Source organism: Hibiscus syriacus, unplaced genomic scaffold, assembly GCF_006381635.1.
Source record: "Hibiscus syriacus cultivar Baekdansim isolate YM2019G1 unplaced genomic scaffold, ASM638163v2 tig00110467_pilon, whole genome shotgun sequence".
Taxonomy (NCBI): domain Eukaryota; kingdom Viridiplantae; phylum Streptophyta; class Magnoliopsida; order Malvales; family Malvaceae; genus Hibiscus; species Hibiscus syriacus.
Window position 1 is genome coordinate 578084 of NW_024062749.1, and position 20308 is coordinate 598391.

The following is a 20308-nucleotide window of genomic DNA, read 5'->3' on the forward strand; positions in this document are numbered from 1 at the left end:
TGTGCCACAAAGTCTTCATAGGCTTCATTAACACGAGCGATACCATTATCATCAACAATAGTTTTAGGCGGAGTTACCACAGCACCGGTAAGAAATCGTTCCAGACGATGGCTCCGAATGGTGAGCAAAATCTGCTGCTTCCAAAGGAGAAAATTCATCTCATCAAGAACAACATTTACCTTCCTGTGAGTGAATGACTTGGCATTGACAGTGAACTCTATCAAGAAAGAACTTCAAGCAGCGAAAAAGAAAACCCCAAGATCCATGGCGAAAGATACCATATTGGAATGGTTGTATAACATGGAAATATACTGGAAAACTTGCATGCTTTATTACTGAAGTATACACAACTTTATATACACTATATGTGTAGCTAGGTCTAACAGCTTTACTAACAGCTTCACTAACTGACTAACAACTAATCCACACAGCTAATGCCACGTGTATGGCACAGTTACAAACCCGTTATAATCAGCTACACACTCACTTATCACTTCTGTTAAACTGCTAACAATAATAAATTGGTATATTTCATTTTTTCTTTGTTTTTCAGGTTACACGTATTCGAAGTCTATGAAAGTTGCATGGAATATAAAGCTCCCTGCTAATGCGACTAGATGCAATTGCTAGGGAGCTTGCTGGGATCCCAAGACTTGTGAATGTGCCAGGCTTAATGGTTTTTATTTTCCTTATGCGCACCGTGACAGTGGCAGGTAAAATTTTTGGAATAAGAAGTCTTAATAGCTAATGCCATCCTCTTTAATCTTATTGTTTAAGTTTCTTGCTTATTAGCACTCTTCCACTTCTTCAATTCCAGATTAATTGAAGCCACGCATGTTGTTTTTGAATGTGGTCCTAACTGTGGCTGTGGTCCAACTTGCGTAAATCGTACATCTCAGAGAGGATTGAGATATCGACTTGAGGTTTCTTATTACATTAAGAATAATTTCTTTGTTCATTTCTTTTCTTAATCATGTGATGAATTCTGGTTGAAACATCTCTTGAATAAAACCCGACTGACCTGAATTGGCAGGTCTTCCGTACTCCGAAGAAAGGATGGGTTGTTAGGTCTTGGGATTTTATACCTTCTGGTGCCCCAGTTTGTGAATATATCGGAGAACTCACGAGGACGGAAGAGCTTGATAGTGTCTCTGAGAATAATTATATTTTTGAAATTGATTGCTTGCAAACTATGAGGGCTCGGTGGCAGAGAGGTATAACTGACCTCTTTAGAGCTTTGTGATGCATCTAGCTTTATGTTTGAGGTTGAGTGTTTTGTTCGGTCTGATAGTGACATCCAAAGGGTCCCATCCAAAAATAAATTGAAGTTCATAGGGAATAATTTCTTTTAATGAAACATCATCTTTCTGATCTGTGATATACTTGGTTTTACTGCTATGAAGTCATAAGTTGTTTTTGTTTTTGCCTGCATTAAGAATGTAATTAGTATTTTTCTTTTCCTTGACAGAGGCAACAGCAGGATGGATCTTTGCCGGTGATCCAAAATGTGGACAAAATCACTGAACAGAGATCAGAGAATGTGCCCGATTTCTGCATTGATGCAGGTTCTATTGGAAATATTGCAAGATTTATCAATCATAGCTGTGAGCCTAATCTTTTTATCCAGTGTCTTGAGTTCACATCACGATGTTAAACTAGCTCATGTGATGCTCTTTGCAGCAGACAACATCCCTCCTTTGCAGGTAATTTTCCTCCAAATCTGATGTGGGGAGAGTGAATCACCTTTTAAATTTCTTGGGAACATGTTCAGCAACGATTTCTCTATTTTAGCATAGTTTCTTGTATGTTGCTTCAAAAAATATGATAATATTTGGATCACGAGTCAACTTTTAGGTCCCATGCATCATTGAAATATCAACTAGTATTAGTACGATTTCTTTATATTTTCTCCACTTGGTTTAGCTGGATATTTATTTTGGATGGAGTTTAGAGTGATTGGATACTATTTTCTATAATCTTGCTTGCAGGAGCTTACTTATGACTATGGGTATGCCCTTGATAGAGTATATGGTCCTGATGGGAAGGTAAAAAGGATGGCATGCTATTGTGGAGCAGAAGGTTGCAGGAAGCGGTTATTCTAAGTGCTGAAATTGTTGTTTCGTATGTATGCATGCATACATGTATGTATGTATGTATGTATGTATGTATGTATGTATGTATGTATGTATGTATGTATGTATGTATGTATGTATGTATGTATGTATGTATGTATGTATGTATGTATGTATGTATGTATGTATGTATGTATGTATGTATGTATGTATCCGCATTATGCATTGATTCTATTGTGTCTCACTTACCCGGCAAATTGGTAAGTGCAACATCTATAGGTTTTCCAAGGTTTTGTTGTCTAATGGTGACCGGCTACGTGCTGCTAGATGTTATGGATTTTTTTTGGTGACAAAAGTTTTTGTTGAAAGTGTAGAAATCTTGTCCCCTCGCCTCCCCTGTACAAGAAATGCACTAGATACTGATAATATCATTTCATAGCTCAAGGGAATCGATGAAAAGCGTTTTTTCTTTTTGTCGAAAACCACTGTAATTTGTGCAGAGTTTGTATGAATTCATGGTTTTGGTGGTGGTTTATTCTTGCATGGTAATAGTGCTTTTGCGATCTCTATATGTATTGGTCATCTTTCACCGTATTCTTGGTTTGTCCTGTTCCTCCAAAAATTGGTAAGCTCTCTCACTATAAAATTGAATATCCAATAAATAAAATTATAAATTAGCTGACCCTATTCCCATTTGTAATGGGATAAGGGGAGGTATGTTATTAGGTTGTCCCTAACGTTAGGTTGAGAGCAACTTCTGTGGAGGACCTCCGGCAATTATGAATTGTGTCTCTTCTTTCAACTTATTTGAGAGGTTATAAATCTTGAAAGGATATTTTTCCTCTTTTAACACAATTAACTAGTATTATAACATTAATTTAAAAAACTAATATTATAACATATATTTCATAATTACAAAATATAAAATACTCATCAAACTACCAATTTCTATATCATATAAGTGAGAATAACATTTTCACTATTAAAGGCTTTTGAAATATTTATCGTGCAAAATTCACTTTTATTTCTTTTATAAATTTTTTATAAGAATAGAGTTTTATTAAAAACTCTCTTTTATAACCGTCAAACTACTCAACAGACATTGAAAAAAAAAAAATTACCCAAAATTTTATTAATGAAACATAAAGGACATCCATGAAAAAACATTTTAAGTTCAAAAGTTCCCTCAAAAACATCTAAAACACCCAACCACCACACCCAACCAAAACACCCCGACATTATCCTATGTCCGATTTAACTAAACTATCTGCTTCCCGACTAAAACATCTCCGAAACTTACAGCCTCAAATTCATTCCTTTGGATAGCATCCACTTTTCCCTCTTGGCAACTAACTCTAAATACTTCACTTTCACAACGTCTTAGGCTGATACATAAAGAATCCCAAGGCCTAAACGCAGCAAAACTAAGCAGAGTTGGCGACACCCAGTGGCGTTTTAAAGAAGTCTGCTTTGGGAAGGAATGAGACGGAGCAGAAAATGGCAACAAAGTCGACATCTTGCGCTCAACGGATCTCGTAAACTAGTCGCTTCGAAGAATAATAACCGATAAAGAAACAGTGTACATCATCCAAAGACCTGATCGGAAAGCATATGCAATGTCACCTATATGGTTTCAAACATAACTGATAAAATTAGCAAATATTTAAAGAGAAATAATTTAAAAAAAAAGATGAGAAAAAAGTGCAGAGCTTTGAATAACAGGAAAGAATGATAATACCAATAATGCAGGGGTTGAGCTTGGCAAAGAAGGAGATGTGTTTTACTTTTATTGGTTTATCGAAATGAAAGAGCTGTCCTTTGGTAGAGTTGAAGCAAAACCAACAGCAAACGGTGTGGGAAAAAGAAGAAGGTTGGGAAGTGCAAAGACCAGATAGCCGCCGCCTCCCCTCCCTTATTATGGCCGCAAAAGCGATAAATATATCGCGAGTTACTCAAGATCGATTTGATTAAGATTCGATAAATATTCAGATCGAATTCTTAATTAACCGAAATGAACTACTTGATATTCGACTCGAAAAACTTGTAAATAACTCAAAAATATAATATATTAAAAATTTATTTTAAAAAAATAAATTATTAATAACATTAACATTTATGTATTGATTTTTTTAAAAAAATACAATAAAATATTAATATATTTAAATTTCAGGTTTAAGTTTGAGGCTTCAATCGAGTTAAGTTTAAGATTTTTTTTTTCATTTCAAGCTGCTCATGAGCTTCAGTTCAGGAATTCGATTTCGACTCGAGCTTGAAAATTTTAAGCTCGCGAGTTTTTAAGTCTAATCCAGCTTCATTTTAAAATTTTCGAGTTGAGTCGAGCTTAACAATACTCGAGCTCGACTCTGATCGTTTACACCCCTAGTTGTACGGGACCAAATCGAGCTGTCGCCGGTTCTTTTCCAAATTTTCCCCGTCTCTTATTGTTTATTACTATGACCAGGAGCAGCAAAAAATGTTTTCTTGGGGTTTTCTTTTCTAACGGGTAAAGTACATAATAAGTCCCTAAAGTATGTTTGAATGATCATATTTATCACTGATTTTCAGACATTACAAAATAATAATTTAATTTATCGAAATATTATAAAATAATCATCACAATATTATAAAATTGTCATTAAGTTTCTACTATTACAGAATAGTTATCTACTTTTATAGAATTATTGTTAGATTTACCAATTTATTACAAATTGATCATTAAATTTATACACTTTATGATCATGAAAACATTATGGTGACAATTTTTATAATCAGATAAATTTGATGATTATTTTATAAATTTTCAATATTTAAAAAGATTATCTGAGCATAGTTTAGGGACCTTTTGTATACTTTACCCTTTGTAATTTATCTAGAACGAAAGTCATTTATATTAATATATGAGAAGGAGATGATTGAAGCGTAGTCTCTCCTGGGTGTGGTTAGCAGAGCAACAAAGCGCTTTGTTGTGTTATTCATTTAATAAATGAATTAGTTTAATGATTTGTGATTAATAAAAGAAATAAAATCCTTGAGAATATACGATTAAAAAAAATACAGATTTTAACTTATTGATTAAAGCATGAAATTTAAAATTTTAAAAAATTGCGATTGAATTTATACAATATTAGTCCATTCATAAACACTTTCCAATAAAGAAATTGATGAATCTTAATCTCAAACAACTAGGATTAAAAGGACGTATTTTAACTTATTGTAAATAACTCTCAACCATTTGAGATTGAATATTCACACCTCTGTCATTATTGACGCTCGAACTCGTAATATTAAAAAATAATAACAATTCTTTTACCACCAAAGTTATTTGATTTATACAACCATTTAACATTAAATACTCATATCTTTGCATACGCGGTGATCAAACCCTAGAGCTCAAGAAATAACAACAATTTCTTAACTACTGAGGTCGCTTGATTCGGTTAAAAAAAACTTGCAAAAATAATACCGTGAGAATTTAAAATATTTAATATTTAATGATAAATTTGATACCAACATTAAAGTTAAGTGATAATTAAAATATTTTACCCTAAAATGTCACAGTTTAAAAAACTTATGCAAGAATAATACCGTGAGAATTTAAGACCCTCGTCATAAAATTATAAACACTCGAATCCTGGTTATCTACAAAAATAACAAAAAGCCTCACGAGCACCGTGGGATCTCTTGCCAAAAAAGAAAAAGAAAGTGAAGAACATTATAAACTTAAAAAGGATTTAATAACTTGCTCCTCTCCTAAGCATTTCATTATCTTCCAAATCAGAAATTTGTCGACTTTGTAACTTCAATTGCTCATAAAACTTAGCTATAAACCTCTCCGCCTTCGAATCGATCCCTTCTTCCTCCACCGGAAATGTATACGGACACGGACATTTCTCATCACAACCTTCATATCCCCACTCTTCCTCTTCTCCTTGTTCTTCTTCGTCTTCAACAATATCAGAGCACGTCGAGTAACTCTTGGTGCTTCGACTATTACACCTGTAAAGCCCGTCATCATATTCATCGATACCCAGATCATCGAATCGTTCAAAGTCTACGGCCTCGGCGCTAATGCAAGGAAGGAGAAACCGCATCGAAGAAGAGCGGTGCACGGCCTTGACGTCGATAATGGGCGTCTCGTCGAAAGAAAACTGGCGTTTCTTGTAACGGAGCTGTCGGTCAACACCGCGCGTATGAACCGTCGTTGAGCGTCCAAGACCCTTTAGAAACTTCGGAACTAATCGGAGCTCCATCATGAGGCGCCGCTTGAACACCCCGCCTTTTCGTGTCCATAATAAAGTTAGACGCAGCAGACCCCATGCTCTCCGAGCAACATCGCCGTTCTTCTTCGGCATTTTCTTCGTCAGATTCATGATTTGCGGAAAACTTGGTACGAATAAGCACCGGGAAAGCTTGAAATACTAAGATTTTTGTAGAACTGTGAGAAAGTTTGTTTGCAATTAAGAGTTGATGAGTTTACTTGGTGAAGATGAATGAGCGTTGGCTATTTATATGTAATAATGTTGGACCATTGAATACAGGTACGCGGAAAGTGAGAAAAAGAAATAGGTTGTTGGTAAAATTATATAGAAAGTCCTTTTATTATATACTTTTGACGGGTTTAGTCTCTCTAGAATTGTTTGATTTTTTAGTCTATTTACTTGTCAAATTAGGGTGAAATAATGTACACTTTAACAATTTTTTATACAGTTACATAAATACTATTATATTACCTCCCTTTCTTAATCCTTCTTTAAACATAAATAAAATTTGTGTAATTGTACAAGAAATGTTATGACATATTATATTATCACATGTTTAAAAAAATCATATATCAGAAATAACAAAAAAGTAGTCTAAAGAATGAAAATGCATATTTTTAGAAGACTAAAATAATCAAATTATAATAAAATGACTAAATGTGCTAAAAACACATAATTGAAGATTATTTTGTAAACTTTGGCCTTTGGTTTTGGTTTTGGTTTGGTGAGAAATTTGAACCAATGGGCTGTGGAACCTCGTGGGAAACACGGTTGTACGGGACCCAAATCGAGCTGTCGCCGGTTCTTTTCCAAACATATCCCTGTCTCTTATTGTTTATTACTATGACCAGGAGCAGCAAAAAATGTTTTCTTGGAGTGTTCTTTTATAACGGGTAAAGTATACAATAGGTCCCTAAAGTATGTTCAAATGATCATATTTATCACTGACTTTCAGACATTACAAAATAATAATTTAATTTATCGAACTATTATAAAATAATCATCATAATATTATAAACTTGTCATTAAGTTTCAACTATTACATAATAGTTATATACTTTTATATAATTTTGTTAGATTTACCAATTTATTACAAATTAATGATTAAATTTATAAACTTTATGATCATGAAAACATTATAGTGACAATTTTTATAATTAGATAAATTTGATAATTATTTTATAAATTTTAAAAATTCAATATTTAAAAAGTTTATTTCAGCATAGTTTAGGGACCTTTTGTATACTTTACCCTTTGTAATTTATCTAGAACGAAAGTCATTTATATTAATATATAAGGAAATGATTGAAGCGTAGGCCCTCCTGGTTGTGGTTAGCAGGGCAACAAAGCGTTTTGTTGTGTTATTCAGTTAATAAACTAATTAGTTTAATGATTTGTGATTAATAAAAGAAATAAAATCCTTGAGAAAACACGATTAGAAAAAAAGAAGACAGATTTTAACTTATTGATTAAAGCATGAAATTTAAAATTTTAAAAAATTGCGATTGAATTTATACAATATTAGTCCATTCATAAACACTTTCCAATAAAGAAATTGATGAATCTTAATCTCAAACAACTAGGATTAAAAGGACGTATTTTAACTTATTGCAAACACAATTATTAACCATTATTTTTAAACGTTTGAATTCAATGTTCGTGGAAGGTGCAACATTAATCATATGATTAATTTTACAAAGTAATATGAAAAAGACGTTGTTTAACCCAAAAACCAAAACACAATAGTATTATTATAATTACGAACCAAACTGTAAGAACTTCCTCTAATTTACTTTGAAATGTATAGATTATACTACATAGGAATATTTCTGGAGAAACTCGGATCAGAGAACCGACTGATGAACGTAGAAGAGAGGCCAGTGGCTCCCGAAATTGCTGTATAATGTCTTTTAAAATTATATAATAACTTAAATTTCAACAAGTTAACGGTATGCATTGACTATTTAAGCAAGCAGCTGCCAACTCCTCCTTTGCTCCTTTGTTTCTTTCGCACTTAATCAAATTCAATTATTACAAAACTAGTAAAGGGGTACATAGAGTGATATGGAACTGTTACAATTTTAATTTTTTTTTATAAATGTAATCATTTTTTATAATTTTTATTTATGATCTAATTTCGTAACAATGGTAATTAGTGACAGATTCATTCTTAATTTATGGTAAGCACGTGCCCACTATGGAATCTAAATTTTCCTTGGTTAATTACTTATTTTGTTGATTGTGTTCATCCTAAAATTTTATTTGTGCTCACTCTATACGAAAATTTTATGTTATTAATACATGTGTGTTCACCCTAAAAAATATGTTTAGATTTATCACTGATGGTAATGATAATGATTTTGTCGAACTCATCTCATAAATTAAAATAAATGTTCATACCAACAATTACTTGGTCAGTGGGATGCGATATTAGATTATAATTCGAATTTTAACATTTACAAATGGAACAAATTAAATTAAAAAATCATCCCATAATAAACCTCTATAAAATCCAATCCTTAATAATCAATCAATAAATGAATGTTTCTATGAGCTGACCAGGTTCGTGTCTTTACAGATTTGATTAATGATTTTCCCACGAAAGTTGAGGGAAACTAATAAAAACACAATTACTAATAAAGGAGCATAATAAACATGTACGGATACGCAATATTCCGCGAAGAGTTAAATAATAATTATGTAATTATTTTTTAGCGCCTAAACAGCTGAGCTGATTTGCCTACTCCTTTGTTTTTTCTTGCTCATTTAGTCAATCAAATTCGATTTCGAATTCAATTGTTATATAAAACTAACAGACATCATATTCATTTTATTTTACGTGAAGTTTCATTGACAACCACGGATCCCTATTAAGATTTTTTTATAAAAAATGTATTGTTAATTTCCTACTAATTTCCAGTGAGTTTCTTAAAATATCGGTAGAATATTACCCATGAACTTCGTAGGGTTTTATTTTATTTATGTTATATTATATTCGTGTAGTCCAACTCATCTCATAAGTTGACCTACTTCATTCGTTAAATGATTTGGACAGATTTGATTAATTTTAATATTATTCATAATTTTATTCAACCTATACAAAAAAAAAAAACTCAGTCATTTTCTTACTAAAGCAAATATATTTGATCTGTTGATTAATTTATTTACTTTTATTCTCTCATATTCTCTTATGATTAAATCATAAGTTCTAGATAAGATTAAGATTAGATTTAAAATTTGTAAAAAAAAATCCATTTCCCACGAGAGTGAAGGGGAAATTAATAAAAACACAATTTGAAACAATCAATTATTAAAGGGAGTGTAATAAACATGTACGGATACACAATGTTCTGTGAAGAATTTAATAACAATTTAATCATAAAACATGAGTGTGAGATCGTGCAGAGATCATGGAGACATTGCATCTTGAATTGATGGACAATTTTGTCATTGTATGGGAGGAGTCACGAGTTATGCTAAATTCAACTTTTTTTTTTTGAATTAATATTTGAATTATTGGTGATATATACTTTCTTATGAATATTATTATTAGAAATTATAATTGATATATTGCAGGATATATTTACTCTTTTTAGGGTTTTTATGTTTCAAAGATTTTTAAGGATTGCGTGATTTTCATAATTTTGTTGGCCTTCAAATATTAGTGTGTGCATACATTGGAGACGTTCATGGCTCTAATATTGGATTCTATATGTTTCTATTTTAACATTCTATTTAAAAATTAAACTAATACATGAAATTTGCATCTCAAATTTAGTTTCGTTTGTTGAAAAATAGTAACATGCATTTAATGGTTAAATTGTTGTGATAGTCAATTTAAGAATATTCCGTTCCTGGTAGAAGCATAGGCAAATAGGCATACGATAGTTTTAACCGGCTATTTCAAACTTGGAAAAGTTTATATATATAAAATTGTTGTTTCATTCTCCTGGTAGAAAGACAAGATAAATAAAATAAAAAAATCATTGTTCCATTGTCCCATTTGGCAAGGATCTTTGTTAATTTTCGGGCTTTCCTGTGCTAAAGCATACATCGGGGGTTCTTTCCTTTTGTCTCTGTAAAATGGGGGAGACAACACCAACGTCATTCATCTCCATCTTTTCCAGGGACAAAAAGAAGGCCCTCGATAGTGATGGAAATGGCGTGCCCTTGCGGAAGGGAATGAGACGTTCATCTTCCGTTGGTATTTTCAAGGCGGCTCTAGGCATGTTACGTACGAAATCCGTCGGCGATTTGACAGTATCGGACTCGAAGCCGGATCAGGTTGATGTGGATTCTAAGGTTGGGCAGAAAGGGGATGTAGGGTCTGAGCGTCCCATGCAATCACAAAGCTCCCCATTGTCCCCACCCCATCCCCCTCCTGAAAATGTTACCCTTGAAATTGTGCCTGTGCCTGAGCCCGAGCCTATATCCGGGGAGGAACATAAAGATGAAGCTACGGCGTCGTCTTTGTCTCCGACCCTGCCGGTGAGTGAAGTGAACCAAAACGATTCACCTCGCGAAGGGATTGCCAAAGAGAAATGTGGGCATCACTGCGATAATGAAGGTGGAGATGAGAAGATCGATATCAAGGCAGAGGAATTCATAGCTCAATTCTATGAACAGATGAGGCTTCAAGCCTCGAATTCTTGAATCGTGAATATGTACCAAAGATGCAAAACAAAAACAATTACCGGACGTATTGGTTTGCATGCATGCACCTTTTTGAGGGCTGTTTTTTCTGTATTTTTTTACTTTTTTTTTTATTCTTTGTGGTCACTGGTCGGGAATGGGTGAAACATAAAAGTACGAGGTTACGAGAATGGAAGAGGATAAGTGGGGTTTGGGTCTAATTGTGTTCTAAATAAAGTATTAATTGCATAATTTCCACACCATGCTTGCATGCATTATTTTATTTTTATTTTTTAAAATGACCATATTTTCCTAGCTGAGCTCAAGAGTATCTTTGATGTAGGTGAATTTGGTTTGTAACATTGAGTTGAAATTTCATTTTATGATAATTTTGTGTTCGTTAACATCGCGTTGTTTTAGTGTGTATGAAGTTCCATTAAATAATTAATTGTCAAATCATCGGCCATTCGTAGGGCTTGAGGCACCCATTTATTTTCCTTCATGAAGACGATGATTCTGTCTCAACCGCCTCACTGCCAAATGGTTCCCCCAGTTTATTTCGCAAGGACAACTTTAATACAGCGAAGATAGTATAATTTTACATATTATTGAATCATATTATTAAAATAACTGAATTATTCTAGTAATGTGATTTTAACCTTCTTATTTTCCGAAAACATCAGATTACTCGGATGGCAAGGCAATTAGCTTTAAACGTGAGACACGAACCACATGTATACTTCGGTTGTTCATGCCTTTATAAGCACCATCTTTTCCCATGAAGTACGACAATATTGTGCCTTGTTATTTACCAATTTACGCTCTCTAAAGAAAGAAATTATGGGGAAAGATATTATGCTTCAGGGATTATGAATCATAACAATATTCAACATTTTTCGTGGAACGTAATTAAATAATATGAACAATTATATCATTGGACATAGATGATTGAACATTGTACGCTAGCCTAGCTAGTTCTTCGAATCATCAGCCAATGGAACCTTGCAAAACCTACTCGGTGGTATTTGAGTGTCGGCATTGCTTATTACCTTTCTGCTTTCTGAACTGCCGTGACTACTTAAACTGTAAACCGGCCTATGAGCATGTGCTTAGCTGAACCGGAACTTGGATGATTATAGGGTAGTTGCTGTTCGAACAGTGAAATTATCTTCAGCGATCTACACTCGGTATCTAATTCTGAAGATAGGCTGACGGAGCTGGAAGATGCAAGGGAAATAGTGTATTGTGTGTTTTTTTGAGCTTACCCCTGAGGTTGGTGATGGAATCTGAGGCTTTTTGGGAAAGTGTTGGTTGAAGCAAAAATGCCTCTTTAATATTTATTGCCGAAAGAGAACAAAAAATTAAGAAATGCCTTTGATTTGAGGCGAAGAAAATATACCAAAGCAGAAAATACATTTAATCTGCACAAGTAGCTTTAGGCAATAGCACCCACAATTTTCCATTGATTGCCTAGCTATTTTACCGATACTAGAAATAGAACCAGCACTTCATCAATCAGGCAATCAGCAGCAGAGTAATACTAGGTTTTTGTAACATTAAACATTTGATACCACATTTTAGAGAGAAATGCTAGGCGAGGTGTTGACAAATTAGGTGACAAACCGACAATTCATGTTTAAGAGTACTACTACTTAATTTATCCTTTTTTTCTTCTATATTTAAGTTACTTACTATACCTAATATTCACAAGTTTTTGTTTTATTTTTTCCTACTGTTTTATATATACGCCTTTCATGTGAAGAAAACCACCAACAAGGCACCAAAACAAGATCTCAAGCAACACAAATACGAAGGTACCCCATTTTCTCGAATGAAGTATGGCCTGTAACAATGATTCCACGCCATCAACCTGCATTTCATAACCAAGAGTAATCAACATAAACAAGTCTATTAAAACATATAAGTTGACAAAGCAGACCACTGCACCGATTATATTTTGATACTTGAAAAATCAACTTTAGAAAGTGCATGTATCGTGCAAGCAGTATTTTCATGCAGTAACTTCTACGTGTTTCCAGAGTAAAGCTGGATGGTAACTTTCACATGAAAGAAAAAGAACATTAGCATACAAATTTACCGAATTACAGCATGACTTGACAATGATAAAGTTATTAAGCAATACTTCAATAAATCTCTATCAAGCTTGCTGTCACCTATACTCAAGTAAAATACTGTTACGAAGTCAAGGATATGAAAAGAATAAAACTACAAACCCATAAGAGAAGTGAGAAGGTTACCAAGTTATTTTCTGGTGAACGCCAATAGAAACCTTGCACAGCTGCTGGGAAAATGTCGCAAGCAGCCAGAGCGTATATTATAAGAGCATTCATTCCCATCCGCTGAAGTAACACCACCGGCTTTCTAAAATGTTTGACATCAGCCTGCATCAAATACAACTGTGCTTAGTTGCATTCCTTGTTACTTCAGAAATATAGTCTTCAGACAGCGTTCAAAGCCGACAAATCAAATAAATGTAAAAAAGGACTAGAACCCAAATACAAATATTCTGAACTTACAAGAGGAATATTAAAAGGGATTCAAGAAAATCAATAGTCAAATTATTAGGTTTCAATACCAAAGATATAGAATGGTTTAAAGTAGGAAAGCCAAAGATGTTCATTGGCTAAGCCAAAGATTTGCAGGTTCCAAGGATATGCAACAGTTAATCCAACATCTAACTTTACTAAAGATGGACAGTTGCTCACATTAGCCTTCCATTAGTAGGAATTTACCTTCCATGTTCAGGCATTTCCCATTCTCGTGTCAGTTAAGTTTTCAAATCAAATAAATTTGATAACTTGCAATAATGCCAACTACACGTGAGCTTCCGTGCTACTGCAGATTTAAATTCTGACACAAAGGAAACAAAGATGGATGTACCTATGTTTCCTTCAAGGCTCCCTTCAGTCCTGGGTATAGGTGTTTAGAAAGAAATTGTAACAGCTTCTTAATACTAATTTGTTTGAAATGCACTATAACTTGATATAATTACAACGGCTTCACAAATCAGGTAGAATATATCTTTTACAAATATAACATGGGATTTTGTAACACTAAACAGGAGGTTGACAAACCAATCACCAAAGATGAACTTACCATGTAAAAGATGATGGTCAAGAACAAGCCTGATGCTCCTGCAGTGATGCACATATAACTCAATGTGTAGAGTGGTTTGGAGAAAGGAATGCCTGTTACACCAACCAGAGATCAATTCAACAAAAGAAATCCAAACTCCAAGAAAACCATATGCCAACTGGATTTTAATAAGAGAAAAATTATAATCTCGAACTAGATTGTTATCAGAGACAACTTACCTAGCACTTGTAAACCAAATCCAAAAATTAGTAACGTAAAGGAAGATATGGACCACAAAACCACTCTATGCATCTGCCCCTACAGAAAATATGTTTAGAGCACATTCACCAACATATTCATGCAGTATCCTTAGCATAACCCTTTTTTCCCTCTTTGCCAAGTGAAGTCCATAATTAGATTAGTCCATTGACACAGAAATAACAACGGTACCTTATAATGCAGAAGTATATGTCCAAAATGCAATCCCACAAAACATGTGAGGACAGCCATTAATGAACTGCAGAAATTCCATGAGGGATGTTACAAGTATAAGACCGAGCAATAGAAGTGGCATATTTGGTGTTTAAATGCCTTTAGTTGTGTGTGCACATGCGAAAGAAAATATTATAATAAGAAGTCTTTACAACTTTTTTTTTTATAGGAATAACATGCCTCATTAAAAACCTCCTCCTTGATTAACGGAGTCTGATAATCAGCTCCTTAATCTGCAGAGGGAGGAAGAGTGCCTTAAAACTTTTATTACTCATACAAACTTACATAATGTTTAACAAAAACTCCAATCTGAAAAACACAACATACTTAACCACTCAAGTAACAACCAAAAACCTAAAAACTCAAACAATAAAACCCACTGATAATGCCTAACAATCAACGAATTCCCATCTTTGCTAAACTATCAGCCTCCCCATTACACGCCCTTGGAATCCATCTAACTGAGTGCAACCTATCCGAGATGAGTGATGAAATCTCCTTAACTAAAGGTAAGATAAAAACAGGGGCCAAAGTTGGGGTCAATATCCAGTCACTTTCCACAATCAACCTTCCAACAGTAACCCAACAAGAAGACATAGAGATTTCAATTCCTCTCTTAATAGCCTTTAACTCCGCAACCTGGGGGGGACCTTGACCTATATTTTCTGAAAAAAGTCAGAAGAAAGTTGCTGTTCCAGTCTCTCAAAATACCTCCTATACCTCCATTTGTGCCATCAAGTCTAACAGCTCCATCAACATTCATCTTCAAAAAATCAACAGGGGGTGGGAACCAGCAAATCACTTGAACATTCTTAGGATTAAGAGCCTTAATACCGTCTGCAAGAGATGGATCACCAATCAGCACAACTTTAATGATCACAATTAACAGATGTAGTGAAAAACTAGAAACTAGATAAAGAATGTCATTATCTAACCTTAAGATGCCCTCGGGGTCAAAAGGAGCAAGGCACCATTCAGGTGAATGTGGTGGCAAAGGCCCATAGTCAGGAGAATTAACACTGCATTCCTGTGAATGAAAATGGGTGCTTTCCTATTTAGATCTTAAAAGTGGGTGTTTCAAAAGGCATCACCAGATCTACAACACAAAAGCAAGTAGTTGAATAACCTTTGTTCTTCTGTACACAGGACGTTGATATAGATGTTGATCACCCAGAAAATACCGATCAATATAGCCAACTGCATTGCATGGAGGTTCGAGACTCCCCCTTATTCCACAGCGCACCTATTAAAAAGGATTATAACCTCCTTGGCGCGAGAACAAACTAGAATTCAAGCTGGATAGCAGAACATTTGTTTCTGATAGAAATACAGACAAAATTAAAACAGAACACACCCAAATTTATTTATTTTCTTATTTCCAAAAGCTATAGTTTCTACAATATCAAATATAGAGGTACAATTCTCAAATCATATATTTATATTCTCATGAAGTAAATAGTCATTTATTTTCTCAATAAAAGACAGAGAAACTGAAATACAACCCAGAAGCCTTTGACTTCTAGGATTGTATGACAAGCCTACCAGAGATGTTCATAACTTGTGCTTAAAAAAATTAAGTTCAATTAGTTGCTTCAATCTATAGACCCTGAAATAAGAAGAATATAGAAGGCTTTGTATGTGTGTACATGGCAATATGATAACACAGGAAAAGGAAAAGGCTGGGAACTTCATTCAACAAAAGAAACGTCTATAGACCACAATATCAACAACATGCCTCAATCCTACAATAAAATTCACCAATTGAAATGAAAGAAGAGATGTAAGGCAACATATAGATATTTGACTATAGAAATCACATTGTGTCACAGGCACTTCATCGTGTAGATTTAAGAAAACCTTGAAAGTGCCAAAAAAAATAATTTAACTTACAATTTGGGGTACATTAGTGGAAAGAGTGAGGCTTGGAGCTTGGAATTCCCAGTTTGGAACATAAAGGCCATAGAGCAAGCACATGTAAAATGATAATAGCAAGGTAGCAACAACCCTACACGATAAGAAACGGTAAAAGTTTTGCCATTTGATAGCTTTTAACTAGAAATAAAACCGAAGGTGGAATCTCTATGAAGATTTCAATAAGCAGAGTATTTCCTAACCACTGAACATAGTACTTCCTAACAAATGCTATTGGAGAGTCAACTGTGATATTTTTAACAAGCCATATTTCCGTCATTGAAGCCAGAAGATACCCAATTGATATCCTCTGCAGACAATAAACCAAAAATATTATACAAATTAGCTTAATATATTTGTGAAAATTCAATATCCATATATTAGTATGTGCAGCAGATCACAGAATGAATTTGTCAAAAAAATTAAGGAAATGATTAATGGGGGCATAGGCAACTTATATTTGACCATATATTTGACCAATCTTTCATATTAGTCAGGCAGTGAGCATGGGTTCAGGCCAAGGTAAGGAACATTCCATGACTTAAGCTCCAATTTAGATTTTTGTGTTTATCGGTCACATGGCACAAGCACAAGTCACATGAATAGTTAAGTTACACCTTGAGTACATAAAATCAATAAAAAAAATGAGAACAATAGAACATCAAGATTATTAGCATTACAGTTAATACCTGTAGTACACCTAGCCACCGTATCTTGGCCACATCAACTCCATAAGTCAGATTATTACGCCCATGAAAATACCCACCTGTAAGCACATTTCAAAAGATTAAAAACCACATCTCCTAGCAGTATTAGTTAGACCTAAATATTGTGCACTCTACTCTTTTTCCTTAAAAACTATCAAGGCAACAAAATCATTATGTTGGATCAGCTTAACAACCAAAAGATAAAAGAAGAATCTCCACAAAGCAGACTAGAAATTCTTCATTCAATATATCCCAGAATTACATGAGTTGTGGATCACTCCTGTCTAGGCTATAGACTGGTCAGAACTCAGAAGTTAATAAAACTTCAAGAAAACAATAGGTGAAAGTGGCAACCTTGTAGACACAACCCCAGCAGAAAACACTTGGCCGTCCTAAATACGTCTTTCTTAGTGGCCAGTGGTTTGCTAGAAGCTTTATGCACAAATGTAATAAACTTTACTTGTTCCAAGTACAGAATAGAACATTCCTCACTATAAATGTTTTTGCTGTTAAATGCGCACGAGCTAAAAGCAAAACTATCTTTAGTCATGAAAAATGCAAATGTCAATTGAAAATGTAGCATGGTAGAAGGGATAGAAAAGGAATACGAATTCCTATCCTGGCTATTGATTTAGAAAGTCCAATACATAAATTTAGAGTAGCTATGAAGCTTTATGCAAAATGCTGGGCAATTAAAAGATGAGTTCATGCAAATACTGACAAAATCATATGGGAAGACTTATGGAGAAGAATCAAATAAACATTAAAACATCATGCTATATTGCATACCTAGAACTTCAAACAACATTAACCCCATACAATTTAAACAGAAGAACTTTGCATACCTCAAATACAAGGCTAATAGAGACCCCAACACCAAAAAGAAAAAACGGCATCACAAAATCAGCTATTGTCACACCAAACCATGGAGCGTGATTGATTGATGGAAAAGCCCCTCCAGCATCATCAACCAAAATCATCAACTACTAAAAGAACTATCGATTAGGAATTGAGCTAAAAGCTAACTTAAGTTAAATTATAATCACATAACAAATACAAGAAAACACATTATATACTCGGCTGCTTAACAATAACATAAGAAAAATTAAAGCTCAATCGGCCAAAAATGGGGAAAATAGTCTAAAAATGCAATAAAACAAACTTATTACAATAAGTAAAATATCAGCTACTCGTAACAATGATCAAAAAGTTAATTCAATAATTTTTCAAGTGCGAAAACTTTCCATTTATGCCTTCACTTCAACTATTATTCCACTCTTTAACTTTAAAAAACATAAATAATAATCGATGCTTTCCTACCCTAATTTCTTCCAAGCTATTTTCTCGCATTGATTTCCTATATCACTGTAACCAAGAAAGGAAGTCCTGAGAACAACTAGCATACATAATATGAGTAATACTAAGGCTAAAATCAAATAATAGGTTTTATGTCGAGGAGTATACCGCCACGGTGAGACCACGAAATATGTCGAGAGAGAGAAGCCGTTGTTTAGAGTTGACATTAAGGGCATCTGAACCGTTGGAATATGAGGAAATGACGATCTCTTCTTCGTTTCCATTAGTGGGAGTACTGTAGAGAAGAGGTTGTCGTCCTTGTTCTTCTGTAGCGATTTGGGTAGACATTTTTCTCAGGCTTCTGCTACCCTTTCGTATGAATTGCGATAGATAAACCACTAAAAGCGGAGGCAGGTTTTAGAAGTGCAGCGCGGTAGCGCCCAACCGCCTAATGAATTTATTTCTTTGGCATTAATTTTTAGAGCACTACTTTCTTTCCAAAAAAAACTGTTGGTTCGATTAAAAAAATTATTTAATTCACCAATTTCATACTTAAGTTAATATATTAATTTTGTTTTTAAGTGATTCAGTTAAAGTATGATATTATCACGCTCGATGAGTATGAATAAACATTGTTAATGATGAGTATCATTAAATTAATTTATAAAATATTAAATTATAAAGTATTAACCGTATAATTATAAATTAGTTAAAAATTTAAATGTAATTTAATTAAAATAAAATATAATTTACCCTAAAAACTAATATTTATAAATATTATATTTTAATTAAATTACATTTATATTTTTTAACTAATTTATAATTATACATTTAGTACTTTATAATTTAATGTTTTATAAATTAATTTAACAATGTTCGTCGTTAACGATACTCATCAATGCTCGACGAACGTTATAGAATTTTTCTTCAATTAAATATACTTTACACAAACTAAATTGATGAATCCAATGAATAGTTTCAATAATAATATGTATAATTAATTGTTTTTAAATTTTTTCTTTCTTTTCGATGTAAAACTAATGTACTATATGACTTGTGATATGATATTTTATTTTGTTAATTTTTTTGTGACATTCTCTTTATAAGATCCATCATACTTACTTTATCTATTGAGATGCTTAATATGAAATTAAACAGTGAAAATATCATATTTTAATACTATTAATTATGAGTCATAATGTTCTTTCAGAAGATACGTACGACAAGGTATACATTGTTGTCGGTTTTAAATTCTATAAACTATTTTCTCATTTTTTATGGAACATTAATGTATTTATCATTCATAAAATAATTGATCTTTTCTCTCGAAATGTGTTAATGAATCGTTTATCTTTCAAATTTGACAATAAAGTTCATATTAGAGACAAGTTCAAATTTATGTTCTATCAATAAAATTAAATAAATTAATTTAATTAATTTGATCAAATCATCTTACTTTAAAGTCGTGGAATAAATGAATTTAGATGGTAACATAAGTTTTCATTTTTATATTTAAGAAGTAAAACAAAATTTTTAAAATTAAATTTGATGACGATACATTATTCATATCTATAGAGTGATTAAGTTTAAAAATGAACTTAATTAACTAATAGGGGGAAACCATTAATATCAAGGGAAAACATTAATTAGAGCAAATCAGAAACGATAAAGAAGAGTTTTGTGTACCTTCCCACTTGCCTATGTTATCGTAATTCAAATTCAATGCATTAATCTTTGAATTCTTTCCACTTTTCGGATTAAGTAAATTAGGAATGCCAGCTAACATGCAGGTCAAGCTTGTAAAGAATCATAAATTCATCACAGATAAGACACGGCCAAAAGA

The 20308-nt window shown here is 33.2% G+C and overlaps 3 protein-coding genes and 1 pseudogene across 5 annotated transcripts; 2 read left to right on the plus strand and 2 right to left on the minus strand.

Annotated features, from left to right (window-relative positions):
• Window positions 1–264: 264 nt before the first annotated feature.
• LOC120127310 lies at window positions 265–2525 on the plus strand (annotated as a pseudogene).
• A 3196-nt stretch (window positions 2526–5721) lies between these two features.
• Window positions 5722–6480, minus strand: LOC120127447. Of its 2 annotated transcripts, none has more exons than XM_039145364.1 (3): window positions 6093–6480; window positions 5803–6047; window positions 5722–5770 (listed from the first exon to the last, which is right to left on the minus strand). In XM_039145364.1, the coding sequence occupies exons 1-2, from the start codon at window positions 6440–6442 to the stop codon at window positions 5804–5806; spliced, it is 594 nt and encodes a 197-aa protein (XP_039001295.1). In that variant the 5' UTR covers window positions 6443–6480; the 3' UTR covers window positions 5722–5770; window position 5803. The 2 variants fall into 2 exon arrangements, with proteins under 2 accessions (XP_039001295.1, XP_039001294.1); XM_039145363.1 differs by having other exon boundaries at window positions 5803–6055; window positions 6101–6479.
• A 3859-nt stretch (window positions 6481–10339) lies between these two features.
• LOC120127448 lies at window positions 10340–11167 on the plus strand. Its single transcript, XM_039145365.1, has 2 exons — window positions 10340–10615; window positions 10664–11167. Exons 1-2 carry the CDS (start codon window positions 10415–10417, stop codon window positions 10982–10984), a joined length of 522 nt encoding a protein of 173 aa, XP_039001296.1. The 5' UTR covers window positions 10340–10414; the 3' UTR covers window positions 10985–11167.
• A 1227-nt stretch (window positions 11168–12394) lies between these two features.
• Window positions 12395–18901, minus strand: LOC120127446 (heparan-alpha-glucosaminide N-acetyltransferase-like). 2 transcript variants are annotated; one of them, XM_039145361.1, is made up of 13 exons: window positions 18634–18901; window positions 18015–18152; window positions 17524–17605; window positions 17152–17228; window positions 16666–16772; window positions 16442–16556; window positions 15678–15794; window positions 15487–15578; window positions 14510–14576; window positions 14299–14371; window positions 14081–14172; window positions 13222–13365; window positions 12395–12833 (listed from the first exon to the last, which is right to left on the minus strand). In XM_039145361.1, exons 1-13 carry the CDS (start codon window positions 18811–18813, stop codon window positions 12693–12695), a joined length of 1425 nt encoding a protein of 474 aa, XP_039001292.1. In that variant the 5' UTR covers window positions 18814–18901; the 3' UTR covers window positions 12395–12692. The 2 variants fall into 2 exon arrangements, with proteins under 2 accessions (XP_039001292.1, XP_039001291.1); XM_039145360.1 differs by having other exon boundaries at window positions 12517–12833; window positions 14299–14377.
• Between the last annotated feature and the right edge of the window lie 1407 nt (window positions 18902–20308).